This window comes from Leptinotarsa decemlineata, unplaced genomic scaffold (assembly GCF_025532065.1).
Source record: "Leptinotarsa decemlineata unplaced genomic scaffold, Ldec_3_MD MMD2_tig00026282_RagTag_RagTag, whole genome shotgun sequence".
NCBI lineage: Eukaryota > Metazoa > Arthropoda > Insecta > Coleoptera > Chrysomelidae > Leptinotarsa > Leptinotarsa decemlineata.
In genome coordinates this window covers 19700868-19724019 of record NW_027412668.1, presented here as the reverse complement: position 1 = coordinate 19724019, position 23152 = coordinate 19700868, and the positions used below count along the sequence as shown (strand labels likewise).

At 32.1% G+C, this 23152-nt stretch overlaps 1 protein-coding gene across 2 annotated transcripts in view; it reads right to left on the bottom strand.

Annotated features, from left to right (window-relative positions):
• Positions 1 to 2502: 2502 nt before the first annotated feature.
• The window catches only part of LOC111502302 (carboxypeptidase D), a 56384-nt gene continuing 35734 nt past the window's right edge, over positions 2503 to 23152 (bottom strand). The window contains exons 4-11 of one of the 2 annotated variants that reach the window (XM_023156362.2): positions 21106 to 21242; positions 14466 to 14653; positions 7311 to 7447; positions 7098 to 7253; positions 5957 to 6133; positions 5798 to 5890; positions 5589 to 5726; positions 3311 to 3450 (exon numbers count right to left, since the gene is read on the bottom strand). In XM_023156362.2, coding sequence (XP_023012130.2) covers positions 5613 to 5726; positions 5798 to 5890; positions 5957 to 6133; positions 7098 to 7253; positions 7311 to 7447; positions 14466 to 14653; positions 21106 to 21242 — 1002 coding nt within the window. In that variant the 3' untranslated portion in view covers positions 3311 to 3450; positions 5589 to 5612. Of the gene's footprint in view, positions 3451 to 5588; positions 5727 to 5797; positions 5891 to 5956; positions 6134 to 7097; positions 7254 to 7310; positions 7448 to 14465; positions 14654 to 21105; positions 21243 to 23152 lie in introns of both variants that reach the window. The other variant, XM_023156361.2, reaches the window with a different exon arrangement.

Below are 23152 nucleotides of genomic sequence, written 5' to 3'. Positions count from 1 at the left end.
GTATCACCCACATTTTATGAGACTCTGGCAAAGCATTAGAAGTATAAAAGATTAAGGTTCAGCCTATTTCTAGATGGGGTCTCTAGCACGTATCTTTTATTTACAAGAAATGATCCGTGCATCGTAATTATGAATTGTTTTACTTCTAGGATATGTGTGGCAATTTTTGTGAATTTATGTTATATTCGAGTAAATAAAAATCGATTAAACTGTCAACAATACATAGAGTTGACAAAATAGTTAAGGATTTCGTGGCCGAGGTTTTCAGTGTCACTTTTTTCGGAATTGAAAGCCGCCGATTTTTAGAATTTTTTTCCTGTTGTTGCGCTGCCTGGTGCGAGCGGCTAGCTTCTTCAGAGGCTTATCCTGAGTATCGGAGATAACTCATAGAGAAAAATATATGCGCTGATTTCATACGCTGGCTGTAGTTACTGGAATACAAATACACCATTCGTAAAACTGAATATAGTTCGCCTTCACAAAAAATTGTGATTGAGGGGTCATTCGATTTGTGAATTGAAAGCTCGCTTTCCTTAATATCGTTGGAAAGTATCGGAAAGGCAATTTCATTTCCATGTGGGACAGTTTCAGGGAATATTTTTAAACCTCGCGATTCATTCCTCTACTAAGTTAAAATGTTGATTTTTAGAATCATAAAAGGAAAGGGGAGTGGCACATCTTTTTATTGTTTTTCTAATAGTATCATGATTATTTGTCGAAAAAAATTTGTTACTACACCAAAATTCAAGGAAACTCACGCACAAGGATTTATTTTTTTATCAATATTGCGCAACTACCCAGCAGAGGAGCCGAAAATCAGCTTGTCTGTTCATAAAAATTAACTGAAAAGTTTTATTTCACAAACAGAAATAAACTAAACATATTTTGACAGTTGAATGTTATCTTTTGGATAGCTTACTATATTCATTTTAATTTTTGAAATAATGGTCACAAATAATGTCTTGATTGGAAACTTATTCAACAATAATAAATACGTTAGTCACCTTTGAAAGCACTGACATACTTAGGCACCTACCATATAACCCCATCTTAGTAGTGGTCCGGTCCTGAAATTGACTCTGGAAGTTCAATGCAGATAATTTGATATATTCAATTTGTTTTTTTAAAATAAAAAGTACTTTTCGTAAACAGATATCTATGTCTATTTGTGGAGTATTTTTTAAACGTTCATGTCACACTTATTAATTATCATTATTGTAAAATTTTATCTTTCTTCAACTGTGGTTCTATTTTCTATCATTTATCTTTGTAGCAACAAAGATATAGGTATTTTCCATATACCTGTGGAACCAATAAATCCACAGTCGATTTTTTGTATAATTCAATAGTTTGTTATATAGGGAGCAACTTCACTCTGAATTAACCGTTTCTCTCTTTTTCTGTTCATGAGAATAACCCTGTACTTATCGTACTCTGTCTCGAATACAATAAGCCTAGTAGAAAACTTAGTGATGCCGTTTTTTTATAGCAAACTCTACACATTAGTCTTATTGTGGCCCAGGAGTCCTAATATAATCATATAAGATGTCCCAATAAGGCCCATATATTGAAAAGCGAAATATTATTGCCTAAAATAAGATTGTCGTAATTAAAATCTTCAAGCGTTTCCGAAAGAAAAGAGAAAGGGTATATTTCAGAGTAACACCACCATTTTCATTACGAAACAAGAAAAATTAGAAATACTCAAAAAAAAATTAATCATAACTACCTCTTGGTAGCATATGAAGGTTCATTTCAGTGAATCATACACAAGCCTCTTTTACAGCGAAAATTTAAAATATGTCAGGTATGCCTGGTTCAGGCATTAAAAAGGGCTTTTCATAGAAAGTATTGAAAATTTCAATCGAAATTCAAAAGCAAAAATAATTTTGGGTGTTCATTTAAAAAAAAAAGTATTACTTATTAATGCAATTTTTGACCAATTCAGTTATGTACGACTATTAAATAGGCACATAAAAATGATTTATTAATCTGCTGCCTAAGGAAATAATCTATAGATTATCAGTTCAAGCTGTTTTTCAAACCTTCCCATTTTCATTTGGTTGGCATTTCTTTATAATTTATTTTAGATATTTTAGAATTAGATTCTCAAACTCCGAATAATCTTCACTTCTTTTTCTAGCTACTGAATTTAGAAAGGCAATTTCAGTGAATAATTTGGTGGAATGGTACTGAACAGGAGACCCAATTTATTAGGATTATTTTCATCATCAGGATTGAGAGAAATCATTAAAATATTGGAAATAAATGCTTCTTTCATCTGAAGGATATTTCTGTTAGTTTTTCACATCAAAATGTTTTCTTCCATTTGCTTGTATGGAGTTGACGAGCGGTTATTTAAATTTTTTTCCTTTTAATGTTATTTGGAAATTTCACAAAAACGCAGATTTTTGTAAAATCAGTTTGCATAACTTCAAATCTACTTTCAATACTTACCTTATATGTTTAGTAATAGTGGTAGTTTCAATAAATGAAAAAACATTTCAACTAAATAGGTACTTTATTGCAATAAAGAGCTTAAACACTAATAACAGTCTGTGCAATTGGTTTCACATTGCTTCGATATTATATAATACTACTGCAAGAAAATTAAATCTCACGTGGTTTCAATTTCTATATATAATTTTTAATATAACATTCTTTCAAATAAAACATTGTTAAACAGAAGTCATAATTCAACAATACATCTCTGTTCCAAACTATATTGAACTTGAATTTTCACGACTTTTGTTTCAAAGAGATCAAAAAATATTCACTGTTGTAGTAGTTCTAATCGTCACAAAAATCAGAACTTATTGATAAAACAAGAAACTGAAAAATTTGAGTCTCAAAGTGAGTTGTATATAGTTTGTCTTTTTACTGATGAATATAATATAATAGAATGTAATATTTTCGCTTTGTAATCTTGTACAAAATATTAACAATAAATAAAGAGTGCTCAAAAAACAATGCAATTCTATCATAAATAAATAATTCCAAAGGTACTCCGACATGCAGCCTTAATAATAATAAAACCTTTCGAGGTTAAATGAGAACTGGAAAATCCCCAGGCATTTACGTGTATTATGGTGTTGTAGTAAGTACTACATTTTCCTAAATGTGCAACCTCTTCCAACTCAAGATAAATAAAAATACATGAAAGTCACTATGAATGAATGTAATTTTTGTACAATTCAAGAAAGTACGGTTGCATAGTCTTTCCTTAGAAACTACCCCTTTTTATAATTTCTTGATTTCACGAAATAATAAATTCAAACAAAATTCAACTCTAACTTGCCAGTTCATTTCTATATGTTACCCGAAATAATTGACCAAATTTGAAAAACCACTGGTAATTGACGAAAATATACCACTTTCTTGAGCTTGCTGTTGTATAACTGGACGATGGAAGATCTGAGGTGGTGGTCGGTAAAAATGGCCGTCCTTTCTCTGTAATTAAAAAAAATGAGAGTATGTCCAAAAAGTTGCAATTATCACCATGTGCAAGAAAAATTGTCTTTTGAAGGCTGTCTCAGCCTTTGATAAGATTATATTGAATCCAGTTTTCGTTATTGAAAAATATGAGCTGTTATGAATACTAACTTTGATGAAAACAGAGTAATTTGTATCAAAATAGTAACAAACGCTATTCACATAAAAGTTATTTACGAGTATATACCAAGTGTGATGGTGAACACAATCAAATCTTAGAAATATATGACCTAATCATTAAATTGAAATACGTTCCTCTCAAGTAGCCTAGTTATGAATATAACTGTGATCAAAAATCACGTATTATTGTTTAGAAGGCACAAAGAACCTTTTTCCATCAATGCTTTCGACATAGTGAGCTACTTCGGCTGCTCCTAACTTCTGCATGGACGGGCGCGACACTTTCCTCCGCCTTTGATCACACAGTCCGCTCTCACCAAATCGCAAAATGCTCTTTATTCCAAACAAGACAAAAGACTGGGTTTTTTAAGGACAAAACACAAGCACTACAGAAAATTATTTAAGGCGCTCTCAGAGCGGTGCCTTTCTTCGATGTTCCAGGCTATCAAGGTTGCACGCGATGTTCGCGCCTCAAATCAGGCGGATTGCTCTTTTCTGGATGGAATCCAGCAACTTCAGGGTATATTTGGGGGCAGAACTCCATACATGAGAACAATACTCCAAACTGGGTCTGATTTATAAAGCATCAAAAGTTGCTGAGTTGTGTATAGTTTTCTGGTTCGGAACTCGTGTTCCAAGCTTTTGAGAAGCAGTCTTTGCATCAAACTTATCGAAGCAGAAAGCGGAATTGTCTGACCTAACATTATTATATCCAGTTCGGAGACATTCATCTTCTTGGAGAAAACCGATGCCTGGGTTTTTGTGGCATTGAATTGAACCTGGTTACTGTCACCCCAATTTGAAATCACTTCTAGATCCTCATTAAGATATGCAACCTCCTGCTGCCGGTGAAGATGTGCCTCCGTAGCTGATGTCCTGGAATCCAAATGGAATGACGATAAAAGTGTGCTGTCGTCAGTAAAGCAATATATTGGATTCTTGTTTTTTCCTATAAGTCGTTGATATACAATAAAAAGGGACAAGAGGTTGGAGACAATAAGATTCCTTGGGGAACACTAGCGTTGATAGTTAAAGTATTCGAGAGATATCCATTGACGGTCACTTGCAGGAAACGTTCTTTCAGGAATCTGAAGAGCCATACATAGAAATGATATGGCAAGTCATAGCATCGAAGTTTGGCCAGCAAACCCTCATGCCACACACGGTCAAAGGCCTTAGAAATATCAAGCTCAACAGCTCTTGATTCTCCATGTTTCTCGATTGCGTTATTCTAAATATGGGTGATATACAATAGAAGGTCGCCTGTTGATCTTTGTTAACGAAAACCATATTGATGATCACTCAAGATAAAGAAGGAAAACCCTCTTTCTTGTAAGACAGCTTGAAAAGTCTACAAAATATTGGTGCGAGTTCATTTGCGTACTTTTTAAGTACGATGACGGGCACTTCATCAGGGCCAAACGCCTGTTTCAAAAGTCGCCTGAGTAGACGCTGTCGAAAAGTAATTTCCGGAATTGTGGATTCTAGTGTGGTAATAGTGGGTGGTGGCTTTATTTCAATTAAACCTGTTTAAGGCACTTTCGGCCAACTTTAGAGCCAGGAAAATAGTGGAACATGGTCTTCTGAATCTAAACTATTCATCTTAGCATCACATTTCAGTCCTCGGCTTCTCCTTGAAATCTTTATAAAAAGATTCTCTCAGCAACAGTATAACTGTTCTTTCTTAACGAAGTCACCTACCCTTTCCGAGAATTTTATTAAATCGTATCTACACATGCAAACGGTTTGTCGATAACTAGGCAATGTAAATGATCTCTATGTATGTGGAATCGAATACTTTTTTCATAGGAAAAGTTTATGGATCGGTAACGTAATGGTACACTGGAATTGAGATCTCTTCGAAATAGTTGGTGATAATAGAAGGATATTTATAAACAATATAAGAATGGTTAATGAAAAATGGGCTTGAAGTTCTACAGATCTACTATCTTGTGCAGTTCTACATTTCTACTTACATTTCCACCACAAGCCAATATGTATTATTCTTTGGGAAAAGTTAGAGGAGCATCTTCAAATGTTGGTATATTAGCATTATCGATAGATAAAATAGTTTTTGGTGGAGAGGTCACAGGTGGTGGGAAGTATTGCCATGGCTGAAATATGTACAAAATATACAGGATACCAACACCATTTTGCAACAAGGTTAACACTAAATTCTTATTACCTTGGCTCCATGTAAAGTCACATTCAGTAAAGTTGGATGTTGTTCCACTACCACGAATTCAATTTCTCTCGGCACATAACCGTCAGCATAAACCTAGAATTGAAAGTAAAAGTGTCAGTGAATATTTTGATGATGATGCTGCACCATATATGTGGTTACCTCCATTTTATAAACTCCTGGCATAAGAATTCTCCAAAATTCTCCATATTTTGTTGTCTGGAAACCAACGTCTCGAGATTTTACTTTCAAAGAAGCTTTTTCAACTGGATTACCATTTTCATCAATAACAAATCCTTGAACTCCTCTGTGTGCTTCCGCCAAGTATTTCAGCAGCGACTAAAGTGAAAACAACATCAGTCAAACATTTATATTCTGACCCGTTACCTGATGAAAACTAGTAACACTACCCATGATGATAATTATAACGTTTCAAATAAAATTCATTATGAAAATTCTATAATTACACTAGTTTACGGCCAATTTACGACTATAATGCCAAAGGCAGATCTTTGTTGATTTTTGGTCCCTAAATGCGAAAACGATACTAAAAATTTCTTAACACGTAAGATTTTTGAGTTATGATTTTTTTCACAAAAATTTAATGAACACGACATTCCAAATCTTCTTTTCCTCTGAATTGAGGAAATTGTTTAAAATCTGGCAACACAGCGGCTCTGCCCAGTATTCGAATCTGCTTTACGAGCATATGCTGAACATGCCAGGGCACATGAATATGGTAAGGGATATTTCCGATACGTCGTGATACGCAACTATCCCATCAAAAATAAATAATAAACTGCCCCAATGTACAGAATTGAAATGGTTCAATCACCTAACTGACCCAATGAAGATGTTAGAAAATAAAATATCTATTCGTGGACTCAAAGAATCGTTGTAACATCACATATTACATGATATAAAACAATTTTTTGACTCAACGAAACATGCATTCCTTCTTCTTATTTATTTTTAAGTGGTCAGTGAGGTCTCCTCATTGCTCACTAGGGCTCTAACATTCTATATATCTAAGATACAGTACTTTGGTGTAGTAATTAATACTCCTGGAGTTCTATCCCAATACCAAACCGTTATTTTTAACACCGCAACACGTGTTTCAACCACCAAGTGATCATCTTCAAGAGGAAGATTGAACTTCCTTTTGAATATGATCACTTGGTTATTGAAACACCTGTCGAGATGTTGAAAATAACGATTTGGTGTTGATATAGAACTTCAGTAGTATTCAAGGTATAGTTAAATAGAAAAATATTTTCACCAATTATCTATAATATCTCCTCACCAATTTATTATCTTCCCAGTATTTCGGTAGCTCGTGTGCAGGGGGATATTTGCAACAAGAAACTTCCAGAGTCACTTCCATACAACCGTACCAGACGTAATTGAAATCTTGCATGCCTCCAGTGAGTGGATACCACTCGGCACCATTGGTAATTCCCTGTTGAAATTGAGTCAAATTTATTGATCATTAGAACTGGGGAAATAATTCACTTACCCTTCTGAACGATGTCTGTGATGATTTACAAGATACACCTCTGCTCATCTTAGCGTGATTCGTGGAATATGTTAGGGCCAAATGTTTGAATACATCATCGTCAGGAGTCAATGAAGGAGAAGAATAACTCTGAAATACTATTAATAGAATTGAGTAAGGGTTCAATTTTGAAAACTGATTCAAAACAACTAGATCTATTTTTGGTTTCAACTTCTCCATTTTAATAAACAGAAAGACAAACTCCATATGAACATAAATCAACACACACGGAGGAAATCATAGAAAGATTCAAAACAATCAATCCAAAATAAATACTCTTCGAATTATGTATTTAAGCGTATTATGTGGAAGCTGATATCCTCTTCTCATTTTGCAAAAAAAACATTCATGAACAGAAATTGACTAAATGAAACCCATATGATCATACATCCAAATTTCAATTTTGTTGTAAAAATTTCTGAAGTGAAAATGAGTGTGATTTGATTACAAATATCCTCGACCGGAATATTACTGAATATCAAAACAATTCCAGAAACGAAAGTGTAGATAGATGAACTGTCGTTAAATTGTTCATCGCACAACCATGGGGAAAAAACTTCATTATTGTCAAACAATTTAATCTTCATCAAATAAGAATCAGATAGAAATTTTACAGAGATTACAGAATAGGGCTTTGAGAGTTATCCCTACGTCCCTACTAATATTATAAATGAGAATGTAAGTTTGTTTGTTACGGTTTCACGCGAAAACTACTCAACCGATCATCATGAAATTTTGTACACATGTTCTTGGAGATATTAGAAGTAACATAGAATACTTTTTATCAAAAAAATATTTTTTTATGTAACATAAAAAGTTGTTTGTCAAAAAAATCTCAAAATCTAGCCACTTTGTTGGTTAGGTTAGGTTAGTTTAGGTGGTTAGGTTATGTTAGGTTAGGTTAGGATAAGATGGGATAGGTTAGGTTAGGTTAGAGTAGAATAGAGTAAGTTAGGTTAGATTAGGTTAGGTTAGGTAATAATTTTTAAAAATTGATAATCTCAGCCAAGCATTAAAATAAAGTTCTCATATTGATTAATTTCTATTGTATTGCCACTTATTTAATGGCATAAATGGGAGCGAAGCCGCGGGTAAAAGCTAGTTTTAAATAAGGATATGATATATACGAAAGTAACGTGGATGCAAGAGTCCTTTGAACTTTTGAGTGTGATACATTCATATTTTTATATAAATTAATGAATGATATGGTTTCTGAATATCTCGAAGATGAAATACAGTTCTCGAATAACAGCCATCCGAATAATACAAGAAATACAACTGATATCTAATTAAAGAGATATAACAAGTTTTGGACAAAATCAATTACTATATAAAGGTTTGCAAAATCATAATAAATCTATTTGAGAGTGGTTGACAATGTTTCATGATGAATTTTACTAGTTTCCGACTTCCATTATCTAATATGATTCTATATGATTCGAAATCTATAGCTGAAATATCAATTATATCAAGCAATAAAACGTGAAATGAAAATACAATAAAACGAAATATTATTTTTATTTTTTATTTTTTGCCTATTTTAATTTTTTTTTTAATTTTTTCACTCTGTGTTCATTATTGTATTTTCATTTCACTTTTTATTGCTTAATATAATTGTTATTTTTGCTATCCATTATAATTTTATTTGTTCTTTCATAGATTTCAAATCATATTAGAATCATATTAGACAATAGAAGTCCGAACTAGTAAAATACAGAATAGTAAGTTGCCATTAAGAATAAAAAATTGTGAAAATTTTGTAAAATTAAAAAAAATGTAAAATTTTTTTCAAAATAACATTGATTGATTGAGTAATGATTTGATAACTTCAATTAAAATATTTATTCCAGCTTTTTTCCTTTAACGTACAGAGTTGAGAATAATATAATTTTATAATTATATAATTCATTTTATTATCCAATTATAATAATTTGTTTGTATTGTGTTATTCGATATTTGTATCTAGTAGCTTTGTAGAGGAATAAACTCACTATTATTATTATATTTAATGAAATTGGAATTATAATTTATACTAGCAAAAGTGTATAGAATAATCCAGAAACAGTCAAGAGATAAGTCACATAGTCAATAAACAATATAGTCTGGTTCACATGTACTCGATTTAGCTCTTTTTGGTGACATTTTTCAGCCCTGTCCAAAAATTACGACCAAGGTGTCATTCGATTCGTATTTTTGCCTAGAAAGTTTAAGGAAAGGTCCGAAAACGCGCCGATAAAAATTACAAAAGTTATAAACAATTAAGTGAAAAAAAACGTGGCTTTAGTTTTTTCTTAATATATCGGAAAATTTTCAAAATTTTGGAAATTTGAAAAAAGATTTGAAAAGATCAATGAATTTGCGTAAAAAAAGTCCCGACTCCCGAAACTGTATCTCGATTATTTATAATTTTTACAGAGCCCTGAAAATAGAGCCAAAAGCGGGTAGTCCGGCTTCCGCGCGCCTTTCGTCACTCTGACATAAAAACAAAAAAAAATATTTAAACATATTGTAATTATATATAAAATTATTACAATGTGTTAAAACAACAATAAAAATAAAATAAATATGATGTGGTGCTGCAGGTTTTTCCGGGTTTTCCTGCAGCTGAAAAAGCAAATGCGCCACTGAAATCAATGAAGTCGCCCCGGAGCGCCAATTAATTTTTATTGTTGTATTTATTTTATTTTTATTGTTGTTTTAACACAACATATTATTATGTAAATATTAAACATAATAATAATATTAAACATATTAAATGTAAATATCAAGGAATACAAGGAATATTTGTATCCCAATTTCAACGTCAATTATAAATTTGTTAATTAATAACTTTTTCTGAATTGAAAGTTAATATAAAAATCCCTATAATTATTAAACTAAAACCCTGGCATTTTTTTCCTTTGGTGAAGTTATCCTCAATAGGCAAAAAAATAGATTCCTGTTGCCAAAATAAAAAAATTCTTATTTTCATTTTTTTTATTAACCATTGAAAATTATAATTTTATAAAAAATACATTACAATTATTTTTTTATTTTTTATTGTTTCAATGTCTCATGGCTAAAAACTTATTAATAATTTTTTTTTATTTTTTACAGCTATTGTTAATAAATTTATTATAAACAAATACATTGTTTATAAGCAATTCGAAAATTTTTCATTTGCATTATGTTAATTGAAAAAAAATCATGATTTTTAGAAAAAAAATTGTTCCTTAAAAAAATTTCTTTGTTGCTAAAAAATGCGTTTGTTAATTAACAATCGTTTTTTGCAACTAATTATTAAAATTAAGGAACCGTTTTTTTTTAATTCATAAATTCTATTGTTCTTTAAGGTTTTCAAAAACTTTCTTTTATTTTTTTTCAATTGTTTATTAAAAAAAATTTTACAAACATTTTTTTTTCCATTTTTTTTACTTAGTTCTATAATAAAATCAACTATGTGTTTTTTTTTAATATCACAATATTAAAAGAAACAGAAATTTTTTTAAGAAACCATTTTTTTTCTAAATATCATGATTTTTTTCAATTAACATAATGCAAATAAAAAATTGTCGAATTGCTTATAAACAATGTATTTGTTTATAATAAATTTATCAACAATAGCTGTAAAAAAAATATTATTTATTAGTTTTTAAATCATCTAAAAGAACAATTCATTCAGGCCAGTCTCAACACCCTTCACAGTAGGTTAATGGACTGACACCTATCAGAAAACAACTACTCCCCTGGCTAATACCACGAAGGGCGTTGGATTATATCCGACAGGTGTCAGTGCAGGGTTCTTCACTGAAGTTATTCCTGCATATGCTGTTGGCGATAAAACTGCCGCAATAGATTTTCAATTATTGGAACACACTTGCAGACCGGTTTCGGGCTGTTTGGTCACTCGTCAGTGCAAGGTAGTGTATATCATCAACATTAAGTCGATGATTTCCGATAATTGAAAATCGAATTCCGTCAGAGTATCATTCCTCGAACTAAGCTGAAGACTACAACAAACAACAGGTTTGTCGTCGCCCCATCTGCCTATGAACGAGGTAACCAACTGCATATCCGAAATTTGCCCAATTCCTCGTATAAGGAAGTATGCCCACTGACTATACGTGAAAAATTAGTTTTTAGCCATGAGACATTGAAACAATAAAAAAAAATTGTAATGTATTTTTTATAAAATTATAATTTTCAATTGTTAATAAAAAAATAGAAAATGAGAATTGTTTTATTTTGGCAACGGTAATCTATTTTTTTGCCTATTAAGGATAACTTCACCAAAGGAAAAAAATTCCAGGGTTTTAGTTTATTAATTATACGAATTTTTATATTAACTTTCAATTCAGAAAAAGTTATTAATTAACAAATTTATAATTAACGTTAAAATTGGGATAAAAATTTTTTGACTGCGGATTATTGTTTATTGATGTATCCCAACAATACATGAATTTTTTCATTCCTTGATATTTACATTTAATATGTTTAAATAATTTTTTTTTGTTTTTATGTCAGAGTGACGAAAGGCGCGCGGAAGCCAGACTACCCGCTTTTGGCTCTATTTTCAGGGCTGTGTAAAAATTATAAATAATCGAGATACAGTTTCGGGAGTTAGGACCTTTTTTTACGCAAATTCATTGATCTTTTCAAATCTTTTTTCAAATTTCCAAAATTTTGAAAATTTTCCGATATATTAAGAAAAAACTAAAGCCCCATTTTTTTTTCACTTAATTGTTTATAACTTTTGTAATTTTTATCGGCGCGTTTTCGGACCTTTCCTTAAACTTTCTAGGCAAAAATACGAATCGAATGACACCTTGGTCGTAATTTTTGGACAGGGCTGAAAAATGTTACAAAAAAAAGTACATGTGAACTAGACTAATAATTCACATTGGTTAATTGAATTCGAAAATTGAATAACATACAGGGTGTCAAAAATACTGGATCAATTTTTGAGTTAAGTGTATTACTTGAGTTATGCGATATTGAATTTTTACTTCATCTTAGAAAAATACAAAATGAATAATATCTGTAGAACGGTGAGAGATAAGTAAATGACATGGAGATGGGTATAGAAAGTCAGAAATAGTATAATATATATGGTATTCTATATGAAATTTCCAAGTTGATGTATATTACATGTAGATGTGGCAACAATGCCGAAATGAAAATATCCACGGCGCTCTCTTATATTCACCAAAATTAGGAGAATTTATCTTTTTGGGTCTGTAGATACGACCAATAGACCATCTTGAATGGAATACCCATGTATATCTTCAATAAATTTCACCAATTAGTATTAGGTTGTTCCAAAAGTTTTGTCCGTTTTAAACTCATGTGTTTTTGTAACTCCATATCTCATTAAATATTCATTCTACTTTATCGCGGTGTATACTGATTGATAAAGAATTGTGTACTCTTCTGTACATTGATGATGTTAATTTTTCCAGAATTTTTTTTTCCTTTTTTCAGCTTATTGCTATATATGATGTCGTTGAGCGATTTTTGGTAATTTTTTTTCTACGAACTAAAATTGAACTAAAGCGCTGCCGAAACAGCCCGAAAAATCAACCAGGCTTTTGGCAATGATAGTGTTAATGGACGCACTGTTCGACGTTGGTTTGAGAAATTTCGTTCCGGAGATTATAACCTCGAAGATGAGCCCCGATCTACAGTAATCGAGGATGAGGATTTGGGAACCCTGATGAATACTGACCCATCACCAACGGTGCGGATGGTGGAAGAACTGGGCGTCAGCTTTCAGGCGGATTTTGTTGGTTTGAAACGTATTGGAAAGGTCAAAGAGCTCGAAAAGTGGGTGCTAGACCATTTGAAACGATGGACACAAAATGTCACGGTTTGAGGTCTGTTATTCTTTGCTTTTGCGCAACCAAAACGGTTTTTTTATCGGATCGTCACATGTGATGAAAAGTGGATCCTCTACGACAACAGGAAACGGTCAGCACAGTGGTTGGACACCGATGTGCCATCCAGGTACTTTCGAAAGGCGAAAACTCACTAAAAAAAGATCATGGTTACATTAGGTGGCCAGCGGCTGGTGCGATTCACTATAAAATTCTGAAACCAGGCTCAACCATCACAGCAGAGTCAAATTGTGAGTAAATCGACGAAATGTACCAGAAATTGCCTCAGCAGCAGTCGACACTGGTCAACAGAAGAGGCCCGATCCTGCTCCACAACAACGCCCGTCCGCATGTTTCACAATTCACCGTCCGAAAATTAATCGAATTGAGCGTCAAAGTTCTGCCTCACCCAACATACTACCCAGACCTCTCGCCAACCGACTACCATCTTTTCAAGCACTCCGTTAACTTTCTCACTGGTAGAACCTTCGCCAGGCAGACCAGGCGACTTTATCGAATCCCGAGCACTCAATTTTTATGCTGACATAATCAATCGACTTGTGTTACGTTAACAAAAATGAAATGATTTAAATGACACTTTCGATTAAATTGAATAAGTATTCACTGAGATATTACAGTTCAAAGTTGACTCATAAAAACGGACAAAACTTTTGAAACAACCTGTTATTTTTGTTCATTTCTTTTGGTGTTTGACATAGATAATAACGACATATGTAGTCTACTTGAATAGTCGAATAGCTCATCTTGGATTTGAAAATAAAATTCATCATAAAAATCTTTAAATCGAAAAAATGAAAAAAAAACATCGGCTAAGTGTTGTGATTTTTGTAGACTCTAATATTGTTTGTAAAATTTACTAAACTAGATCTCAAAAAGTATTATATCATTAATGTATTCCCACTTTAGGTAAAGTACTAAGATGTGGAATTATATTGACTAGTATTTTTCAAAAATGATAAACATTTCTGAGGACTCCTAAACTGTTATTTCGAATTTGTGCCTTTAGTTACTTCCCAAATGTCTCTCAAATCCTCTTGATATTATACCCTCACACTATTATTTACAGAATTTTCGTAAATAGCCTACTCAAAAAAATATTTTCAACTTACGGGAACATAAAGCTGAAGATCTACATATTCCTTTTAGCAGCATATAAAACTCAATAATGATTATATTCAAAATAATGTTACATCAAAAGTAGGGAGTAGGTACTATAATGCTTGCCTGCAGTCAGAAAACTTACGAGAGTTTGGTGTATTGTCGAACGGATAGCTTGCTACCAGAGCTCCACCATGTAAACTTCCCGAGAGAACGAATTGAATTTTGGATACCCATTCCTTCACTGCTTCTGTCTCGGGTTGCGTTCTTTTGTTATTCTGTTTGAAATAATCGGGAAAATTCCTGTTCAAATCGAATCCTCTTGCGTTATACCTGATGATCAGATGAAATTTACAATAATATAAATGATCCAAAACGGATAATTGAAAAATATATATTAGGTGGGCTGAAAATTTCGTAGACTAACGTACAGATGGCGCTACTACTATTGAATCCATATGATGCATGCCTACCGGTGATCGACGCCGATCACCGGTAGGCATGCATGGTCCCGTTCCCTCATGTGGTTCACTATTGGAATTTGGACGACCGGTACAAAGTCGGCCGTCCAAAATCGGTGTGTGTGCAACTAGCGTAACCCTGTCGATAAACCGTCCACAAATGCTTGACGATAACTAGTTACAGTAGAACCTTGCCAGATCTTAGATACTGTGTGACCAGCATTCACCCACGTTTTGTCCAGATAATAAATCTTTTTGTGAGCAGAATGCATTTCTCTAATAGAGCGAAGATGTATCCGTTGCCATGAGACTATATCTTCTCTTTCTATTAAGACAGATTTACGGAATCAAAAAAGAAAGAATGAATGGTATAGCGTACAAATTTTTTCTGTTACTCGTCCAATTCAATTTTTTTCTACCACCACAATGTACTTTTGGAGCTTGCACAATCATCTTACTTTTCAATTATTTACAATGGCGATGCATAGACAATAAAAATGACCCCGGTGAGAATTTAGTTCTAACATTGATACGGTAACATTGATGATGGTAGTACGCAAGTAGTGCGGACGTATAAACCCGAGATCCGTTGAAATAAATAAATACAAGGTTAGTAGAGCTAATCGGAAGGTGAAAATCATCCTGCTGCTATATTGTATATCAATCAACACAACTGTTTTGATAGAAACGTAAAAAAAAAATGGTTATCACGCGAGAAATCAGGGAAGAAATAGAATCGTCAGTTAATTCATCGATAAATAAGTGCCTGAGTAGTCAAGCGTTTATAAAAACAATTGTAGACAGTGTTTCGGAGGCTATAATAAAAACGCTGGAAAATAAATTATCACTACTCGAAGAAACAATTACTGGTGTACAGTGTGAACTCTCTAACATGAAAACCGAATATAATCTGAGAACGAAACAACTTGAAGATACAGTAGCGAAAATAACATCTGATCAATCTTCCATAGAAAAAAGATTTGATTACATAGACCAAAATACAAGACGATGTAACTTAAGAATATTCAACTTTAGAGAAAAGCCGAATGAAAGAATCAAGGAAGAAGTTATACGCTTAATCAATTCCAAAATGGGCATCAATTTAGTGGACCAAGATATAGAGATATGTTACAGAGTGGGAAGGAAAGAAGAGCATAAAACTAGAGGTGTTTTCATTAAAGCAAATAATCATGAAACCAAAAAGAAAGTTTACAGCAATAAAAAAATGCTTAAGGGAACTGGAATAGTAATAAGAGAGGACCTGACGAGTTTAAGAGTGGAACTTTTAGCCAGAGCTATCGAAAATATGGTATAAATAATGTATGGACAGATTCAGGAAATATTTATGCTAATACTGGGGTTAAAATAATTATTGTCAAGACTGAAGATTTCAATAAACTGATATAATGATGATATATTATTCCATATTCATGTTTATGTCTCTGTTTATATGATTATATATAATGTTTTTTAGATTTACATTAAAATATTGGAGTTTGGGTGTATGTTAAAATTTGTACATATATTAGCTTATTTACTTACATATGCTGGAAGTACTTAATAGTTTGGATAACGATGAGGAAACAAAAACAAATGTTTATGATGACTTACCTACATGATTACTTTTGTGGAGATAAAATCAGACGAGTTGGTGATAAAGGAATTGTTCATTTTAACATTCGGAGTATAAGAAAAAATGTTGATGAGCTACTTCTTTATTTACAAGAAGATTTGGACAAATTGGACGTAATTGTTCTATCAGAAACATGGAAAGTAGAAGAGGTGAGTGAATTTAATTTACAGAATTTTGCTATTTATTATAATGAGTCTGAAATAAATCAAAATGACGGGCTGATTGTTTATATCAAAAAAACTATTTCAGCTAATGTCCAAATCATTTCTTTAACCGACACAAAACTATTGAGGATAACATTTTTCCAGAATCATTCGAATACCAATATTGAAATAGGAATTACAGCCTCATACGGGCCCCCTTCTATCGATTTGCCAACCTACTTACTTGATCTGCAGAATTATTTTTTAAATTATAATAAAAAAACTATTGAACTTTTTTTAGGAGATATTAATATTAATCTACAGGATATGATTACACAACACACTAACCTATATAAAAATATAATGAGCGAAAATGGTTTCCATTCATGCATTAACGTTCCCACAAGAGAAACAAAAGACTGTAACGCCATCATTGATCATATTTTTATCAACAAAAATAATTTTATAAACCATAAAATTAATGTTGACCCATCTGTTATTCACAGTAGCTTGACAGATCATTATGCAACATTTATATATATCTCCCGATTACCGAAAGCGAATACGCCACCGACAATAACAAATTTCAAAACAATAAATTTCGGCAAACTGAAAGCACTATTGAATAGAGAGAATTGGAATGAAATTTTATCATGCAATGAGCTACAAATTTCATACAATGAATTTATAGATAAACTGAAAAAATATATCACGGAATCAACTGAAACGAACATTATAAATAACAAAAAAAACAAAAAGCTAAAACCTTGGATAACATTAGGACTGATACAGTCGATTAAAACGAGGGATAGCCTAAAAAAAACATTTCTGCTTAAAAATAGTCAAGAAAATGAAAAAAAATATAAGGACTATAGAAATAAACTCAATAACTTAATAAAACGAACAAAAAATGATTATTATAAAAATAAACTACAAGAGGTTAATGGCAACTGTAAACAAACTTGGAAAATAATCAAAGATATCACAAACTTGGAAAATAATCAAAGATATCACAAACATGGATGCAAATAGAAATAATGTAGAAAGCACAACAATCAATAAAGGAAATGGTGAAACCGTAAGTTGTAATGAAGAAAAAGCTAATCTGTTTAATAACTTTTTTCATAGTGTAGGTGCAAATATGGCAAAAAAAATTGAAAAATGTGACCTACCCAAAAACTTTATAAATGATACCAAGGTAGCATCCTTCTTATTTTTCGAACCAGTGACAGAAAATGAAATAATATGTCTAATTTCTAAGTTGAAAAACTATAGTGCACCAGGTCCTGACGAAATAACTAGCAAACTGATAAAACATATACATCAATACCTATTGAAACCACTAGTTCATTTGATTAATTTGTGTTACAAAAAGGGTAATGTACCGTCTCAGTGGAAAGTTAGTAGAATAACTCCAGTCTTTAAATCTGGAAGTCAAAGTGAAATATGCAATTACCGACCAATTTCTGTCATCAATAATTTTGCGAAACTATTCGAGCAATCTGTCAAAAATGGAATAATGGATTTCTTTAGTAAACATCAGGTTATAACACAACAACAATTCGGGTTTATAAACAAATCGAATACAGAAAATGCCGTGCTCGACTTCGTAGAACAAACAGTAGGGGCCTTGGACAAGTCTTCGAAATGTCTTGCGGTATTTATGGACTTGGCAAAGGCGTTCGATACTGTGTCACATGAAATCCTACTCCAAAAATTGTGTAATTATGGTAGTAGAGGTCATGCTCTGCAACTAATGCAGAATTATTTAAAAGAACGGACTCAAACTGTTAAAATTGGTAGCAAGCTCAGTACAACATTACAAATCAATGTTGGTATACCCCAGGGTACAGTACTTGGCCCGATTCTTTTCCTTGTTTACATAAACGCAATTACACAAATTAATGAATTTCACGGTCATATAGTGTGTTATGCTGATGATACGGCCTTGATCTTCACTGGTGAAAGTTGGGATACAGTCTATGAAACTGCTGAAATCATTGTGAGAAAAATTCTTCTTTGGCTGAATAATAATCTATTGAGTCTAAATGTGGATAAAACAAAATTTATGGCTTTTTCACTAAATTCAGATGATCAGCCGCATATTAATGAACTGAAATTACACAAAATGACATGCACAAAAAATTACAATTGTAAATGCCCGATAATAGAAAAAACTGTATCCATTAAATATTTGGGTCTTGTTATTGATCAACATATGAGATGGGACAAACAAATTTCATATGTAATACAAAGGATGAGACTACTCATGCGTAAATTTTATAGTCTCAGAGATATTCTTTCTAAAAAAAACTTATTATTAATATATCAGTCTTTGGCAGAATCCATTATAAGATATTGCATGACATCATGGGGGGGTACTTTCGACAACCACATTAACAGCTTACAAATAACACAGAACTCAATTTTGAAAATAATTTAAAAAAAAATAGACGATTTTCAACGGATCATTTATATCAAGAGACTAAATTACTAAACGTAAGATCATTATACAGTTACCTGTGTCTAATATGGATGTTCCCGAAATTTAGTAATTACTCAACTCATATAACGGTAAGAACTAGAGCAACCGAGAATTTAAATATCAAAATACCTCTCTACAAGAAGAGCCATACACAAAGATTCGTGTTTTATTATGGTCCGAAATTATACAACATACTCCCAGTAGAATTGGAAATTATCAAAAGAATTAATAAATTCAAACAAAAGCTCAAACAATTCATAATCGAAAACCATCAAAAATTTTACATATACTAAAAAAAAAAAAAAAAGGAATAAAAAAAGAATTTTACAGATTGAATAGCAGTTCCTATACCATTTGTATATTGTATTTTTTTTTGTTTTTGTTTCCTCAGAGTTTGAAAAAAAAATGTTTATTTTATTTTTTTCTCTTCCTCACTGATCGTATTACCATGGATTATTATAATATTATCATATTTTTTTTATTATTTTATAAAATGTACTTACGGAGCTCTTATCTTGGTGAGTAACAGATCACAATACAGGCATTTCAATGTCTAGGTGAAAGTTACTCATTCAAGATAATTGAAATTTATCAATTATGTATGTCATACAACAAATTGTATATTAACATGGAATAAATAAATTTGATTTGATTTGATTTGATACCGTTACATCTCAGTTCAATTTGTATATGAGTTACCTTCAATTGAAAATTGTTATAGTACATCTCAAAAAAGGATGGTCCCCAGCGAATTTTTCCTGTTTTCAGACCTCGTACTATAAAAATGGTATCGAAGAATTGTATAACCGCTATAATCGTTGTATCGCCCTCGAAGGCAACGGTATTGAATAACAGAATCAAATATTTTTGAAACATGTTTTTTTCTATGTTAGTCTACTAACTGTTTAGCCCAACTTCAATGTATCAACTCAAAAAACGATGTTCTGTAGGTCTTCGCAATTTCAATAACCAGAGGAATTACTAACTAGAGGTAGGTACTCTTGTTAAATTTGTTTTTCTTTTCGATAAGTAACTGTATAATTGAGAGAAAGTTATTTGTCCTTTCAATTTTTTATTTGAACAAGGTTTAACGCATTCGTCACTGCAATTACTCTGTGTCATATAGGTTGATCTTGAAAAAACTGGGCTCAATTCAAAATAATGTTTATATTTGATTAAGTCTTGTGTTTTAAGAACTAATGAAAACAATATGGAATATTGTAAGAGAACAAATCTGATGGCAGCGGAAACCGCGATATTGTATTCCAAAACAACCCTTAGTGCAATAAAAAAGCGTGTAGTAGGCCAATTCAAAACAATATAATGTGAATATTCAGGGAAAAAACCTTCAAAAAATTTTAGTTTTTCAAATTCCAATACCAAAAGACAGTTGAGTACTTAAAGCATTGCATTCGTGATTTAGCCTAGCACCACTGACGATACCTTGTTGGATCAAAACAGCGCAGTTTCGTGTTTGATCATGAATGCATTATTTTTGGGGCTACGGTTTCATATGGCATCCTTGCAGTGAAAGCTGCAGTCAAAGACAGAAAACGATAACGACGTTTAGGGATCAATGTCGAGTCTTGGCAACGGACCTACTTGAAGAGCCTTTTTTATTTTTGATATTCGTGAATTGTATCTTTTGTATAGTCCATCGTCATACTCAGATTATTCAAGATGAAATTAGTGACCCTTTTGTCAATGCAAAAAATAGGGTTTTGGGAATGGGAAGTGATAGTTTTACCAAACGTTAAACATTCACAGAGAAAAGCTGAATAATTTCATTATTTTCCTCAGAATTTCTTGTTATTTCATAGGCAAAATTTATAAGTTACTGATTGAATTAATTTTTTATTTTGATATAATGCAGTGCCTTTTTGGGATGAATGTTTCGGTTTGCTTTTGTTATATCTAACCAGATTCCATGTTGATCTAGACTGATTTATTTTCTAGATTAAATACACCACAAAAAACAAGAAACTAATATTTATATTCCCTGAATGATGTAAAAACATAATGTTTAATATTTAAGCAAGTTTTTCCAACTCAAGAGATATTACCTTCCTTGACCTCCTTCACACGTTCCTTCCTTAGAGACTTCAAACCCATCAGGATTCATCGAGGGCATGATATGGATTCTGGTGTTATCTAGAAGCCATCTTACGAATGGATCGGTTGCATAATTTGTTACTAGATACTGAAACATAGAAATAGTTTTGTAAATAAAGGCAAAATCGACAGTTTATATAATTCATTTTTAGGAAATGTTGGTCATTCGTTAAATATGAATTGTACGTATACATTTTTTGCAACAGGTATTACAAATAGTAAATAACTTCTAATGCAGTGTGACATTTAAGATGCAGACACCCCTGTATTTTAGTCATTTTTGGAAGCAGAGATTTGATTTTTGGTACAGACGTATACCTTCATGGGCCGCACATTTCGCAATACTTAGCACGAGTGACAGCCCTAAACCCAGACTACTGCGATACTGTGAAAAGGGAAAATTCTCGATAATTTGCTTCACGTTGAAGATATCAAAATAAGTTCATTATAACGAATTTGTTATTTTCGTAGTTTCTTTTTAAAACTATCAATTGAAAATTATATGAAAATGAAATTCGTATTTTGCGTTGAAATTCGGAATGTAGGGTCAAAATCGATCTATAAGAAACTTTTTCAAATAACTTATTTCGGTATCTCCAACGCGAAGCAAAATATCGAAAATTTACCCTTTTCGCGGGATACCAATGAGCTGTCACTCGAGCTAAGTATTGAAAAAAGTGCGGCCATCAAGGCCACAATAACATATTTTCACACCGAGAATATCGATGGTTGTTTTTTGAAGCAATTGTCAGAAACTAAATTCGTCAAATTTAGATTTTTGGCTCTACCGCCTCCATTTCGAAGTAAATAAATAAAAAAGCAGAGAAACTTTGAATACCGTTTTATCTTTGATATAATCGGATACAAACCAATTTGCAATACGACGTTTCGTTCATCGTCAACTTATTGTTTTTAAATACGGACATGCATTGTAATACATAGCTGAATTTGTTATTCCTGTGGCTACAAAAATCGATGAAAAAAACTAAAGGCCAGTGTTGAAAAAAAGTTGATAACGAAATCTAATGAACGAAACGTCGCGTAGCAAATTGGTTTATATAAAATTTTCACAAATATGAAGTAGTATCGGAAGTTCTCTGCCTTTTTTCATAATTTTGAATGGAGGCCGTACAGCCAAAATACGAAATTCGACAATTCTATGTTTTACCGAATATTTCAAAAACAACCACTGACTGATATTGTCGATATGGAAAGAGATTATTCTACTTTCCCAAAATAGAAAACTCTTGTCCAATTTAAGCGACCTTGTTAATATTTTGGTTAGGCTATCTACAGGGTGTAACTGAATAAGTGTAAAACATTTAACGAGGTGATTCCTCATCGAAAAAAGATCTTTCATATAAAGAAACTTCATTGGAGCATCCCTTGTTAAGATACAGCCCCTTAAAGGGGGTATATAAAATTTGTATAACAATTTTTCTGACGTTTTGTACTACCAAAAAAACACTTAGCCAGTAATTTATTTGGTTTACCCAAATAAGGGGTGGAAAACACAATCCCTAAAATTTATTTCCAATGTAACTTTTTGTCTTATTATTTGTTTACCATTTGATAATGTATTTCCTATAGCCTGTTTCATTCTAAACAAAAAATGTCTCTTGGGTTTTTTTCCCAAAATAAACCAGTTCGCAGCAAAAATTATTTTACGAACAACTAAAAAAATACATCGTCATAAATGCGAACTGGATTTATTGTTATTTTGTAGTTAGTACCTGCATTAAACGATTGAAGAGTAATAAACAAAACTAATTTATTAATAACAAAACACACAACATGTAGAAATCATAGTAACAGTTCAATATGTCTACCTTCAGACATTACGCATGCGTCTAGACGTCGGTGCATTGAGCCAGGTATTCGCTCGAATATTCCTGGAGTCTCTCTGATTACCCTGCACACATCGATGATGCGGTTTCTTAAGTCCTCTACATCGCGAACAGAAGTACGATAAACCAAATGCTGTAAATGGCCCCAAAT